Below are 15199 nucleotides of genomic sequence, written 5' to 3' on the forward strand. Positions count from 1 at the left end.
GCATAAATTATAACTGGAAAAGTTTATGGGAAGCATTTTACCAACTGGGCAGGAAAACAAGCCACAAGTACAGCAGTGCTGAGTTGTTCCAGGCACATCTACAGTGCTAACAAGATTCCACCTCCGGAAACACTGCGAGTTGATCTGTCTAGAACTCCAGGAATCCAAGATTTTCACTGCATGACAGCTGTCAAAGACAAGCCAAAATCATGTAATCTCTTATGCTACCAGTTGGCTACATGAGCAGCTCTCTAGTGCTGACATTCTGGGCTGTAATTCTCCACATAAACACACACAGGCTACTAATCCAGTCTACACACCCATACTCAGGTTACTTACTCTATATAGACAGGCTATGATTAACATGTTGAAACAATAGTGGAAGAAAAGAGGTTGCCTTGTTTCATGTCAAAGTTCAAGAGACACAGTAGCATGGATTAGACTAAAAACTTTTATTGAAACTTGTCCAAAATGCAGTCAGGCACACAATTTATCCGTTCCACTAAGGCTTATCGTTCTATGTGGCATAGAAAAATGCATCTCAATGAGTTGAAACATCAAACAACAAAATTAGTGAAGTTAAGGCACTTGAGATGTGTATTAATTTAGCAAAACTGCATAAGAATAACCTTTTTCTTGGAGTAATACAATCCTTTCTGAGATTCAATTTCAAACATCCAGATTCTGAAACCCCTTGAGAGAAGGGAGAGGCAGAAGCAGGAGACAAAAGTCTCTCTGACTATAAACCTCTAAGGCCACCAGAGCCTACGGAAGGAAGTGTTACTGAATCAGGCTGCAAAGACTTCCTGTAGTACAACTGCTGATCTGCACAGCAGTTTTTGCTGAGGCACAATTGTCTTCCACTCGTGAATTCTTAAGGCAAAGTTATCTGTGAGGTGATAGGACAAAAGGACAGAGCAAGCAGCACATGCATTCAATTGTAAGGCTATCAAATGTGTCCTGGGGTAGCAACGTTTATCCTGGGAGCAGACATCTCTGCCAAAGGATAAAAACGTGGAGAAAACAAGTGGAGAATATAGAACTTATGCAGTGGCCACAAATTTGGTACCTGCTGGTTTGCCAGGACTCTAGGCAGTAACTTGAAAGCCAATTGGCAACTCTGAATTCATGCAACACATAGATAGTTACCTTTGAACTTTGGGGTTGTATTCTTGAGAGTGTGAGTGTGGGACAGTCTAAGAAATGTTTTTTTCCAGTTCTGAGTCAAAGTTCACAACTTAAATATTGCAGTTTTAGCATTTGGCAAAGAAAGATTTAATTAATTAATAACTCCCTTCTACATGTTGAAAACTCCCCCTTCATCTGTGAAACAACCTCGTGCATCATACAGCAGTTAAGAACTCTTCTCAAAAATGAGACACAGCTCTAGGATACGCACATTCCACACTGGAAGCTGGAGAATGAATGCACCAAGGGTTGCCACACAGGCTGAAGGAAAAGATTTCCAGGTACATGAAGCTGTTTCCTCAACCATGAAAAGGCACGACAGAGAAGCTGCTGTCACCTGCTATGCACAAACAGGAAATAAGGTGATAATTCAAGGGAAAAAGAAACATGGTAAACAGATTATCCAAGTGAATTGAAAGTACCATTTCTAGTTAGTCCATGGAAATATAGTTTTAAGTATTATGTTCTGAATTTTGCTAGCAGTAAAGTTGCTTAAGAAGATGTAAAGCTTATGAAAGAGAAATTGCATCTTAACACTCTGTGTCCTTCAGAGCAAATTGTTCGCTGTATTTAAGGCACTACATTGTCTTTGGTTCAGTGTTTAACTGTCTCACTGTAAGCAGAGGTAGCACAAACCACAAATGTTGAGCTCCTCATTCCACCACATCCAACTTCAGAGCCACCACCCTCCTGATGCACCAGACTCTGGAATCCTTCAGCTCATTAGGAAACTGAAAAGAGCAAAATAATAAACATTCTTATTAATTTTATGAGAAAAAAAGGCGTGCAACTTAGCTTTTATAAATGCCAACAAAAACAGAGTGAGAAAGCGGGCCTGATGCTGCTGTAACAAAAGCAGCTGTGAAGTCACTTAAAAAAGAGTTTCTAATAACTCAAAACCAAAGACAACCACATCTTCCCTACAATAAAGTCAGCAGAAGTATCCAAGATCATTGCAGAGATCAGAATAAAAGCTGACCACTTATCAAAAAGGGAATAATTTCAGCTGTCTTTTGCTCTTGAGAAAAGTCTTCATAAAATAACAAGTTTTACTATTTAGATATTTTTAAATAAGAACACATTTCTCATCAAGAGGGCACAATATCTGTCTATGGGTTTAGCTTTACAGACAAATTAAGCTCTTGCAAATGGTGACATCATTAGAAACTGGTCCTTCAACATATACTTACTGCTTCAAAATGCATAACAAACACACCTAAGGTATCCCTATCAGTCAGGCATATATACAAGTGGTCAGCTAACAGTATTAGACTCCTTACACAAGCAATCCTCAAATGTAGGCAGCTTTAAAACATCAGGAATCCTCCCTGCTCTCACAAATAAGGATTAATAATGAAGATGTATGAATATGGAAGAGAGAAAAGTAGGGGGGGAAAATACATTTGTTGGCAGTATAAACTGGCTGAGATATCATTCTGAAAACAGAAGTATTTTATAATATGCAATGGCATGAAAAGGAGAGTTCCACAATCTTTGCTTTGGCTAGATTGAAAAATCATGATACCCACGGAACACTCATATTTTTGCTGACTTTACCAACCAATATTGCTACTCTGAGAAGCCAGTGGAGCGTTTCTAAAGGAGTATTTCCCAAATGAGCCAGCAGAGCTCCAGAGGTGTAGCTGTACCCCAAAGCCCAGGAGAGCAGGAGCTGCAGGGCCCCAGCCTGATGTACCTGTAGGGGTAGCCATGGTATTTGGATCTGAAGACAGACAGCAGCCAGCTGAAGAACAGCACCACCAAGCCAATGCCAGCAATGCACATAACTGCAAGAGATGCACAGGGAGAGGCTGTGATGGGACAGCTCAGTGAACTCAGGTTTTCAAAGACTTCTGCAGTATTTACAGATTTGGTCAGCTGAGGCCTCTATTTCTGTCATTGAGAAATACTAAATTAACACAAATTTTACATCAATTTTATACAAATGCTTTGAGAAAAAGTTCCTTCTTCTCCCTCTTACTAGCTAAATAATGCAAAGCCTCTTTATCTCTCTCTGTCTACCAAACAGATTTATCTTGCAGTTTGCTAAGCAGCTCCAAAAACTGCCAAAAATCCAAATTATTCTCTCAGCTTAGAGGTGGGGAGTGAACAAAACCCCACAGTGCAAAAGCATTTCTGTTAAATGGTGTATCAAACACCCTCACTGAATATTCCTTTGCTCAGAGAGCAAAGTATCAGTACTTACTTTTTCTTTTCCCCACATCCATGTCAGAAGTAGCAGCTTCGTGGAGAAGGACCATTCCTAAAGTAACTCCACCATCTACAGATGCTGTTTAAGGCTAAACCAACAATAGACTCAAAACAACACTCCCTAAATTCAGCTCCCACACCATACCTGGGGCATTAGAACTCATTGGAAAAATCAAAGACTTCACAGTCAAATCAGCAACTATGGGGGAAAAAAAGAACAGCTGAAAGACATTCATAATGTCAGCTTTTAAGAGAAAATAAATGCAAAGCTTAAAATATAAACCGGTAAGTCTTCAAGCAAAATTAAAAACATGTATTTATTATCTCAGCTTGTAATGTAGCAGCATTCCTTCCCAGAGAGCTTGGTCCACTCCTACTGCTGTTCTCCACTGGAAAATCCCCAAAGGAATTCAGCTTCTGCATTCACTCAGCTAACAGAACAAATAAAATACATGCAGTACTTAATCCATCAGGCTGTCTTTCAAGTGGCAATATGTCTTTCCTAATTCTTCAAATTAAATAAAAAAGACCATAAAATTAAAGAACAGGCAACACAAAAGGCCTCATATTTGCCAAGAATGAATCCTAGCAAAGCAAAGTAATGAATCCAGTGGAACAAAAGACAGAATTCCCAAAGATTTCATTCCATTTCATTACAAATGTCCAGTCTCAAGTCTCCTCCTGAAAGGAAAAGTACTTATCATTGACACAGGACCATCAAGAGTCTTTCCATTCCAGACACAGCCCACCTTCAGCACAGGAGGAAAGTGGCTTGAACCCAGAGAAACCTCACCAAATTCAATTAAATTCAATTTAAAATGTCCAGTGATGGGTAGGTTTGGTCTGTGATGTGATGGATAGTAATAACACAAACATCAACAAAAAGTTTCTATTTCGAATTTGACCAAGTGGATCAAAAGTACAGTAACAGAAAAAGATCAGAAGTTCTCCTCCAAGTGCCTGTTTTAAGTTAAAGAAATTAAATACAATAAAAGATAAAAAAATAAAGGAATGCTGATACAGGTGGCAAGACACAGAAGAAAAGCTCCAGCCAGAAATTACTAAAGTTACAAACGATGGATCAGAAACATTCATGTGGGAATAGAAAAACAGAACATTGAATTTTAAGGTATTCTTATGACCCCAAAAAGCATTTTTTGTACAAATAAGAAAGGTAAAAGCTCTCAATCTGAAAGTTTCCACCTGCCTTTCTTGACAGCATGGCAAAATCCTGCATCATTAGTACAAACAAATGATAAGATTATAAGAAGGTAAGCAAAGAAATAAAAGATCAGTGATAGAGGAATGAATTTAACACCAAAGCAAGAAATAAGTGACATCAAAAAGAGACATGCACAGAGGAACAGGGAGTATCCTGAATCTTCTGATTCCAAAAAGATCCACAACTTTAGTGATGCATTCAGCTTGGTACTTAAACAAGGTGAGAAAGCAATAAATATCTTTCTATTCAACTTAAAAGATCAGAGGCACAGGAAAAGCACAGTTGTCAATGCAGAAAGGTTTTACAAGCTTCTGCATCAGTGTTAGGTGGCAATTACAGCCATGACAAAGTACCACAGAAAAGGCAGCAGCATTTGCTGACCAAAAAACTGTCACCAACCACATGCTCCCCCCAGGAAGGATACTGAACAGCAGAACTATGTGTGTTTCTGCCACAAACTGGGCTTGGCTGCTTCCATGGATATAATTCTGTAAGAGACAAAAGTAATTAAATTTCGAAAAGACTGGAGAAAACTTTGACATGATTAACAACAGCTACAGAGCCTGGAACTGGGGTTTGCATTGTTTTTTTCAGGAGAGAGCACAAGTTGGAGCACAAACTATTTCAGCTGTTGATCATTGATTTTTGGGGGACTTGTAACAGAAACAAAGATCCTTCTTCCATTACCATGCACAATCAGCCTAATTCAGATACTACAACCTTTGTGATTGGATTCTCAGTCCAGCTGAGCACAATACCACAAGATTAGGCTCTCCTGCATCCTAATGTGATCCAAAGCTGATCCATTCCCTCACTGAGGTTCCAAGGTTGTGTACACTGCTGGTTAGCTTAGGGGAAATCCCTTCAACTTGCGTGTGAACCCAACTCATTTGGCTTCAGAACCAAACATTTGAAATCTTTTTCACATCTGGGTTAACAGAAAAATTGAAATTTGTGGAAAAATACTGGTTTTAATCCTTAAGGAACACCCTGTTATGGTTATGATGCTGTATCTTAGTAGGAAAAAAAAAGCTTTATGCACTTTCTAAAGAAGAATACAGAGCACCTGACTCATCTAACCAAGCACAAAAGGACATTTCACCAAATTAATTTCCTGAGTAAAGACATAAGAAAAGCCAGTATGTGATGTGTAAGCACCTGAGCAGATCTAATGCTCTCAGAACACTGTGACTACTTTTCCAGTGGATCTCATTCTATGTTGTGAACAGAACAGTATATTTCAAATTACATTAAAGAAATTTTTCCCAAGAAAGAAACTTCATAAATCTGAGATCACTGGATACTAATTTACCTCAAGAATTTTGAGGAAAGATGGTTTTATATGGAAGTCATTAGATGAGTGTGTAAGTTAACAAGACCAGGTTGAAACCTAATTGCCAGGCTCAGCAATAGGAATTTTAGCATGCAGGACTCAAACCATAAATACCTTTATTGTGCTGTAAGCAGTTTAGAACTATCACATCCCTTCACCATTGGAGATACAACATATGTTCAAGACATGTTGATTTGCCTTGCTCACTGCAGGACAGGTTGGTTTCACTCACCAAGACAGAAGCCAGAAGCAGAATTTGCACTCTGATTTGTCTCTGAGTATCAGCCTTATTCTGCAGAAATACACTAGAAATGCAGAAAAGAAAGTGAAGGCAACACTCACCACTTGTCCTGTATGGGGATTCTTGTGAGCATAAGGGGGGCCTCTGATGTGGTTCCACATCTGGCCTGATGTCATTGCTAACACAAAACACTGAAAAGGAAAGAAGAAATGCTATTTAATAAGGATTCTCTTTTATTTTTAATTTAACCTGATATCTTTTCACTTCCTACCAAAATGTACTGGTTTGGAACACAGGCTAATGATTGTCCCACTTTATCCTTGTACAAAAGGCATCTATCAAGCATTCAGTGAACTGAAGGGACTAAGATCATATAATGTTATCAATGTATGAAAAAACAAAACTAACTCTACCTCATTTTCCTCTACCAGCTTTAAGAATCTTGAAATTTTGAGAACTTGAACAGCTACAAAACTCGGTGTAACAGGGAGATGAAAGTCATGATTACTCACCAGAGCAGCAAAGGCCCAGCCAGTTTTGTTATAGAGAAAATCCAGATTGCTGCCCCTCAAATACACGAGGCCTCCAATGACAGCCAGCAGCAACCCCAGCATCAAGGGTCCAGCATAGTTTGGTGGTCTTATCACACGGATCTGAACAGAAGACAGTGAAATTATTTTCTCTCAGCAGGATTATACATTATACCTACACTCCTGCTAAAAAACCCCACAACATATTGAGTGGAAAAAATACTGTACACACATTTTCTATGTAATAAATCCGACTCGGAAAGTAAGCAATGCTTCTTCCACCAATACTGTAACTTCAGTTTTACACAACTTTACCCAGTTCAATAATTTAGAGATTGTTTTTCTTCCACAGGAACAGAGAGCAAGAAGGAAGGAGATGAATTTTAACATCTTCTCAAATACAACACTACACAAAACCACCAGCACAGAGACTGTAAAGAAATTGAAAGATGCAGTCTGTGTGTCTGAACTAGATTTTGTAGACGAGCTCTTCTGAACAGCACAGGAGGCACAAGTGATGTTCCCCATCTGGGTCTGCACAGGGGTGCTGAGGGATGGTGTGCTGGCCCTGCACAGGGCTGCTGAGGGAAGGTGTGCTGGCCCTGCACAGGGGTGCTGAGGGAAGGTGTGCTGGGTCTGCACGGGGGTGCTGAGGGAAGGTGTGCTGGCCCTGCATGGGGGTGCTGAGGGAAGGTGTGCTGGCCCTGCACAGGGGTGCTGAGGGAAGGTGTGCTGGCCCTGCACAGGGGTGCTGAGGGAAGGTGTGCTGGCCCTGCATGGGGCTGCTGAGGGAAGGTGTGCTGGCCCTGCACAGGGGTGCTGAGGGAAGGTGTGCTGGCCCTGCACAGGGCTGCTGAGGGAAGGTGTGCTGGGTCTGCATGGGGGTGCTGAAGGAAGATGTCTGGACTCACGTGGACGTCTGTCCTGTCGGCCACCCAGCGCGCCAGCTGCTCCGCTGCGAAGCCACGCACCTGCAGCTCGTAGGTGTCCCCCCGCTTGGGCTTCCCCTTGGCAGGGAAGTTAATGAAGGTGGGGGCAGAATTCATGTTCAGCTGCAGGGAGAGAGTTCACAGAAGATATAGCCTAGGAAAGGACTATTTAATAACACAATTCTATGCCATTTCTGGCTTGTACTATTACTAGTAAATCAGAAAAGTTAGCTCTTTGATTTAATGGCCATCACTTCTTAAAAAAACAGTAGGCAGAACACAGCTTGCATTTCTGTATTTCATGCACTTTTTTTTTAAATCTGTTTCTTCTCCAAATACTACTTTTGATAAAGATATCTGCAAAATAGCAATACATGATTCTAAAATCTAGGAAGGCCATAGCTTGATGAATGCATTTTTAATGTAACAGTAAGGAAAAAATTAACAAGAGTAATAAAAAGACATCTCTCTTCAACTCTCCAGTTCAAAAGCTTCTCTTTAATAAAGTATCACTGCCTAAACAGTGTAGCTGTTAAATAAGAGATTAGTACCTCTTAAAAAAAGTTAACATCTGCAAGACTGTAATGAACTATTAATGTGACCTACAATTGCAAGTGCACATGGAATGTTCTCACAGCTGGAGAAAAAAAAGTGGTCACACAATGTTAATAGAAGAGAAAAAAGGCTAGGTAGTTGAAAAGAAATTAGTTTTATCATAAAGCCTAATCTATCATTCTCTAGTAATCTAAAAATTGTAATAGCTGCTCCTAATGACATCAGTGCTTTCTATCTTGCCTCTTCACGTAGCACAGAAGAATTCCATTAAGAATTACACTGTAAGTTATTACAGGAGACAAACTCGAGGGAAGAAGAGTCAAAGAAACCAATTCACTCCTTGTACCTATTCACATCTGTCAGTTCTGTTAATATTCCTACCAACATGCTCAGGCCAAGTTTCTTCCAAGAGGGACAGTTTTTAACTTTTCATTCCTTTGTTCACTGTAACACTAAATTATGTAGCATCTTTACCTTCTTTCCCAAAACCCAAACTAAAAATGATGTTAGAAGAGAAAAAGACATTACCATCTGAAACACGTCTGAGCCTTCGTCAAAATCTACCATTGCAAAAAAAATCTTGTTGGTAAATGCGCTGGAATACCTCCAGGAGTTTGCCAGAATCTGGTATTCCTCATCAGCTTGCCTGGAAAACACACCAAGGGAGATGATGTATCATGGTTTTGTCCACAGCACAAGTTGTAAAGCAGCTGAGGGAGCTTTGCCCACCCACCCCATTAATCTTCTAGGGTTCAAAAGAAAGTTTAAGTGTTAATGAAATCTTTTAAGCACAGATACTCATCTACCATCAGGTGAAGCATTTGACAACTGCTTTTTTAAATAGAAGGGCAAGTTATTGAGTCCACTAACACGAGATGAGGTAATTTCTAACTGAAAGGTGAAATGGACCCCAGCTGCTTATGATTTGCCAGTCCACAGAGCACCAAACTGTGGCCAGGTGTGCCCTTTCTTCCAGGTCAGAGAGTGGGAAACCAGTAATTTCAACTGACTAAGCATAAAAATCACCCTTGCAGACCTCCACCACCTCCACATTAATACAGGAAAGCTATAATATGGTTAAAGATCCAGGATATTTGAACTGTAAATAAATGCCAAGGAACATATTAATTAAGAACAACATTTAAGCTCCATGCCCAGCAATAATTCTACAAACATTTCTTCAGCAGCTCATGCCAGGAAAGTTGAGCTTTCACTGTGTCTTTCTCCAGAGTAAACACTGTTTCTGCAAAGCAGGGATTATTTTAGGAGGGAGATAAAACTAAAGATTATGTTGTTTCTTTACAAACACATTAGATACATATTCCTATACATTAAATTGCAAAGACAATCAATCCTACTGTAATTTGCCCATGTATATTCCTCCCATGTGCATCAAAGTTCAACCCTGTTCTTAAATTTAGTTTCCTACAAAGCATCAGATGACTTTCAAGTTCAAATTTAGGACTAAAGGACATACTTGCACACAACACACTGTCTGTGAGGCTGAAGAGCAGTGAACATCACAATCACTGAGTAGTTTCTGGGAGGTGCCTTCACAAGGCGCCGGAATTTGTCTCCATTCATTCTGATCACCGATCTTTTACTGGCCCACTCCATCAGCTGGTTCACTTTTTCTGATAACACCATCTGAAAATCAAGTCAGAGCAACATTGTTGGTTTTGCTTGGTTTTTTTTTTTTTTTCTAGTTTCACAATACAGTCTTAGACGTTTTTAGATTTGATGCAACGAACATCTGCACTGCTTTTCATAACACCACCCAGGTGATGTGATACATCAGCAAAATTCCACAAGGCATTCACAGCAGCTTTTAACAATCATGTTAACATAACTCATTAACTTCAACCACCTAGTAACACACCCAGCTTTAAGCACTCAGCATAACCAGGCTGGTGAAGACCCTCAGCTCACCAGCCTTTCCTCACAGTAGTTGCAGAATTTCTTTCAGCTGTACCAACCACCTCCCTCCCCTCCACAGCCTTTTTTCTATACTAAGCATCAAACTGTTTCAGCTTTCAAATATGGTGGCAGTGGAATCAACATCAAAGATGCAACCAACCTCAACATTTCATTTTCAGCACTGCTGGAAAAAAAGAACCATAATTCAGAATATATTTGAAAAACTCAGGAGTGCTCAACACTAAAATATTCTTTAAAAAGGAGACAATCAATTCTTTAACATTATGAGAAGAGGCATTAGTTTGACAAATTCACAAATGTTACATTTATCATAAAGCACTTCTCTACTCATTAACACCCTTCTTCAGATAAATATGTTAGAGGAAATCATCATAATATATCCTGACCTGGAAGGGAGCCAATAGAAGCATCAAAGTCCAACTCCTGACCCTGCACAGGGCAGCCCCCAGAAAATAATAATAATAATAATAATAATAATAATAATAATAATAATAATAATAATAATTTTCTCTGACTTACAACTCACATGAGTATACACACTTACATAGAAGGTTTTTTTTCCAAACCTAAGCAGTTCAAGTGTGTGGAAGTAAGCTGCACCTTAGTGACTACAACCAAAGGCCACGCATCCTTCCCGCCGCGAATCCCACACATTAGGAAGACAACACTCGTACAGTGTTCCTAACAAGAACTGAAGAACCCGGAAACAAGGACCTTTCCTCCCTGCGGCTTCCCCTCAGAACCGGCCGAACCTCAGGGCGGATACCCGGGGTGAGGCCAGGCCACCCTGCCGGGCCCTAGCCGGTCCTGCCCTCATCCCGCTCAGCGAGAACCTGCCCCAGCGCGGAGCGGGAGCTCCGGGCGAGTCTCACCTCCTTCCGCCTCTGCCCCGCGGCACCAGGCCCCCCACATCCCGCCAGCAGCAGCAGCACCAGCGCCAGCAGCGGCACCGGCAGCGCCGCCATGACCGCCCCGCTTCGCCCGCCCCGCCCCACCGGCTGGGAGGCCCCGCCCGCTAGACGCCGATTGGCGGAGGAGTCGGCGCGAGCGTCCCTGCCGGCCTGCGATTGGCTGAACCTGCGGGAGCGCGGCGAGCTGGAGCCGCGCCATTGGTGGAGACGCGAGGGGAGGGCGGGGCGAGCCCTGAAGGGAGAGCAGGCCCTGAGGGGAGAAAGTGTGGCGGGTCCACGGGACATCTCTCAGCCACATCACAGAACACTCGCGTTTCGAAGGGACCTCGGAGATTATCCGAGACAGGGTCTCCCGGAGCAGGTGACACACTGTTGTCCACTAAGATCGGATTCGTTACCCGGTGTGCAACAAACCAATAATTATACGCTTAGAGAGAGATTGATTTATATTACAGTTGTGCTAGCCGTGAGTGCTCAGTGGTGTTCCACAAATGGGCCAATTCTCAAAACTTTTTATTGTTTATACGTTTTAGCAAACAAAGGAATTTGTATTCACTGGATAAAAGTAATGTAGTTCTCTTATTAATTAGTATTTTATCTTCTAATGGTTAATGGTTCTCTTTGCTTCCCATACTAATTAGTGCACAGGTTCTGACTTGGGTAGGATGGTTAGTGATCGTGATTTGCCCCTGCAGAAATAACCCTTTACCAGTTGGAACTGATTTCAGCCCAGTTGCTCAGTTGGCTTTGTTAGTGTCTTCCTTACCGTGGGAATTCTGCAAAATGTCCTTGTGGGCTGTAAATTCTGCGTTCTTTGTGTCTGCTATCAGTGGCACATCCTCCTTCCCCTCAGCCTGAGATAACTGGAACATGCCGAGCCCTAAACCTTAACAAGGCAGTTCTACCAAAAACTTTTTTCCAGCATCTGGACATCACAGAGCTGGATACCTGCTGTTTCATGGATTAGCTTTCCTTCCTTGTTGAGTAGGCTAGAAAGTATGCCAAGATTAAACATCAAAGAACATCCTTTCTTAAGAAAATTTTACATAATTTGAATCAACACAAATGCTTGCAGCTGGGTTTTGAGTGTCTCCAAAGAGGGGGATTCCACACCTTGCCTAGGCAGCTGTTCCAGTGCTCTGCCACCCTCTGAGTAATGAAGTTCTCCCTGTTGTTTCATATACATGCTTCATGTTATACACACACGCTATAAATTGCTGGGTCATGTGTTACAAATATTGTTAAAATCCAAATGCACAGGGAAATACCTCAGCAGCTGTGTGGTGGGTTAAGGTTCTGAAGCAGAATCGCCAAGGAGAGAGGAGGAGTTACACTTCAGGTTTTATTATAAAATTATTTCTGATTTCTATTTCCACTAAAATCCCAGACTTTTTTAACTCGGCGCTTTCGCAAATTAAAGTTAACCCAGACAGGGAAAAAAGAAAAAAGTGGTGTCAGAAGTGGGATTCGAACCCACGCCTCCATGCGGAGACCAGAACACCCAAACCCGCCGCGGGAAGGCGCGGAACGCCTTGAGTCTGGCGCCTTAGACCACTCGGCCATCCTGACACTGCACTGGCAGCTGTGGCCGGGACGTACTTAGCGTTGTCGTCACGGCCGCATCTCTGTGTCCTTTGGCCCCTCAAGAAGAGCCTGTTTGTACCCGGGAGGCGCCGGAGAACAGCCAGGCAACCTCCAGCTCAGCTCGGCCCGGCCGCGGAGCTCCGCCGCAGCGAGGAGGAGCCCGGAGTTACCCACAGGCCCCCGCCGTGCCGCCACTTCCGCCGCGACCATTTTGTTCTTCACCGGCGTCAAGGGTACCCGCTCGGCTCTCATCATGTTCCCGGTGGCCAGGGCCGCGCGGAGCCTCGTCGGTAAGCACAGGGACGGCTCTCGGGGTGTGGGGGGTTCCTCGGGGGGTCTGCACTGGTTTGTGCCTTCCCCTGTGCGGATTTTCCCTCAGCGTCGCTGTGCACCCGGCGAGGGTCGTGAGGGCACCTCAGGGGTTGCAGGCGGCTCTGGCGTCCTTCGCCTTCTGTTTTTTTGTTTTTTTATTTTTTTTATTTGTTTCAGCCTTTTTAATTTCCTAGTTGCTTTTTGACATAGCTCTTTCCTTGGTGCTTTCTTTCCCTAGTACCTAAAGGCACATTCTGGCCTGGTAACCTGCGGTGTCAAGGGGAAGTCAATACTCAGCCCTTAAATTCAAGGTTAAAGTTACCCCTTCAGTGATGCAGACCCCCGCAGTGTCTGGTCCTGGGTCACGATGCGCTTATCCCGAGGTGCGAGCACCTAAAATTAGCGTATCTCGGTAGATACTTAAGCTTTCTTATGTTTAAAAAAACGTCTTGTGCAGTCTTATAGAGCAGGCGAGGGATGTAGTACATTACGGGTATCACCATCATCTTCTCTAATCACGGTTGGGTATAAATGCAAAAACCATTGACCTGAGACTAAAAGGTTTTATTTTGTATTATCTTTATGCAACAGCACCCTCTCATCAAATTCTTCGTACACAACTAATGGGCACTCTGTCTTTTGTAGCTGTTGCTTTGATTTTTCACTGTTGCCTTTAATAAGTGTACCTTTTATAGTGTACACTTAAAATATACATCATCTGAAGATAACACTGTGTATTTTTTCTCTATCTCATGCCCAAGGGCTATTTCAGTTTCCTTCCTCCCCTTCCTTCAAAAATCCCGAGGGAATGAGGCAGGTGTTACCCTCACCTGCTATCTTTAACCCTGTAATTTGGTGGTGAGCTTCATCCTGACATTGGTTGGGTACATGTACTGCCAGGAGCACTAAAAAAAACTTCATTAAAGAAACAGTAATACTAAAGAAAACATATTAATGAAAAAAGCAACTTAGAGGATTTTTTTTTTACTGGAATTAGACTTGAAGAATAACTTTATAGGGATCAATTGAAGGAGCTGAAAAAAATTAAAGTATTTGTGTATATCCTGTGTTTTGGAGTCATTCCAGAGTTCTAAATCCAAATCAATATTTTTCCAGCATTTTCAGTCTTTCAACACTAACATTTGCTTCTCTGTTGGTGGGAGATGAGGATTGTGAATGGTTTGAGCACATATTTGAGTTGATTTCTGTACTTGTTAACGCTTCTCAGCTCGTGGCATCCAGCAGACTGCAGTCAGACAAGCTCATCGCAAGCATGAGCCGACTTTCCATGATAAATATGGAACCACTGTCCTCCTTGGAGGAGTTGCCATGTTCTCTGCTGTCTGGACCTATGTAAGTTGGTTTTGTCACCACTCTCTTGTGACTAGAGCTGCAAACTTTAAAAGTGTCAATTTTGCCTGTTTGAAATAAATTCAGTGGTCAGAATTTAGGAGCTTCTTACATGAGCAAATAGTGATGTGATAGAGGTGAAAGTTCTTTTAATTCCCAGATTGATTTTGAGTTGTTACTCAAATTTCTGCATCAGTCTATTGCCTGATTCGAAAATGTATCAGAAGCACAAGTGTTCTCTATTTTACTTGGGATTTTGAACCTCTACAGGTACAGCTTTCAGCAGCAAAATTTCTAGATGAAAATACCTATATGTTGGTGGGGTTTTACTTTCCAGATTCTTCCTTCTACAGTTGGATATTTGGAAACAGAAAACTGAAATGTTTAAATGCTATTCAATATAAATATATTCCACTTTTTTTAATTAGAAAATTAATGAGATGTCATGTTCTAATAACAAGAAGTCTGAACTGAAAACAATAAAAATAACCCTGTCAGAAGGTTTGATTTTGGAGTTAATATCCCTTGGGTTTTATCCCTTTACAGGTGCTCACACAGCTTAAAATTGAGTGGGGCTTTTCACCTATTGGAAGAATCACTCCAAGTGAATGGAAGGAGTAGCAGCCTCTGCTTCTAATGAACTGGTCTAAACTTTCACTGAGAAAATGGTCATGTAATGGCATTTGTTCCCTGATTACCACTTGGACAGTGGCATTCCTGGTCTAATAAACATCCCTAGAAACCTGTCTGGCTCTTTGAGGTTTCCTCTGTGCTCTGCTTCTGCTGAATTATAGGAAATCGTGTAAAAACTCCAAGTAATTTTACAGTCCCAGTTGTTGCTGTAAAGATGACTGGAGGATAACGGACAAGTCCAGAATTTTGTTTTCATTTAGTC

General features: G+C 41.8%; 2 protein-coding genes and 1 non-coding gene across 11 annotated transcripts; 1 reads left to right on the top strand and 2 right to left on the bottom strand.

Moving 5' to 3' along the window:
* Window positions 1-433: 433 nt before the first annotated feature.
* Window positions 434-11177, bottom strand: MAGT1 (magnesium transporter 1). Of its 9 annotated transcripts, none has more exons than XR_015276167.1 (10): window positions 11020-11158; window positions 9687-9856; window positions 8738-8855; window positions 7637-7777; window positions 6708-6848; window positions 6297-6386; window positions 5021-5109; window positions 3395-4080; window positions 2885-2975; window positions 434-1919 (listed from the first exon to the last, which is right to left on the bottom strand). XR_015276167.1 is itself a non-coding variant. In XM_023926730.2 (10 exons), the coding sequence occupies exons 1-10, from the start codon at window positions 11110-11112 to the stop codon at window positions 1904-1906; spliced, it is 999 nt and encodes a 332-aa protein (XP_023782498.1). In that variant the 5' UTR covers window positions 11113-11158; the 3' UTR covers window positions 434-1903. The 9 variants fall into 9 exon arrangements, 5 of the variants coding, with proteins under 5 accessions (XP_023782498.1, XP_086706265.1, XP_023782499.1 ...); XR_015276166.1 differs by having other exon boundaries at window positions 5003-5109; XM_023926730.2 differs by having other exon boundaries at window positions 3395-3469; window positions 5046-5109.
* A 148-nt stretch (window positions 11178-11325) lies between these two features.
* Window positions 11326-15050, top strand: COX7B (cytochrome c oxidase subunit 7B). The gene is made up of 4 exons (XM_023926729.2): window positions 11326-11419; window positions 12709-12932; window positions 14183-14307; window positions 14851-15050. The coding sequence occupies exons 2-4, from the start codon at window positions 12896-12898 to the stop codon at window positions 14923-14925; spliced, it is 237 nt and encodes a 78-aa protein (XP_023782497.1). The 5' UTR covers window positions 11326-11419; window positions 12709-12895; the 3' UTR covers window positions 14926-15050.
* Window positions 12511-12627, bottom strand: TRNAL-CAA (transfer RNA leucine (anticodon CAA)). The gene is made up of 2 exons: window positions 12590-12627; window positions 12511-12556 (listed from the first exon to the last, which is right to left on the bottom strand). It is a non-coding gene; the product is annotated as a tRNA-Leu (tRNA).
* Window positions 15051-15199: the final 149 nt, after the last annotated feature.

This window comes from Cyanistes caeruleus, chromosome 14 (assembly GCF_971803275.1).
Source record: "Cyanistes caeruleus chromosome 14, bCyaCae1.hap1.1, whole genome shotgun sequence".
Taxonomy (NCBI): domain Eukaryota; kingdom Metazoa; phylum Chordata; class Aves; order Passeriformes; family Paridae; genus Cyanistes; species Cyanistes caeruleus.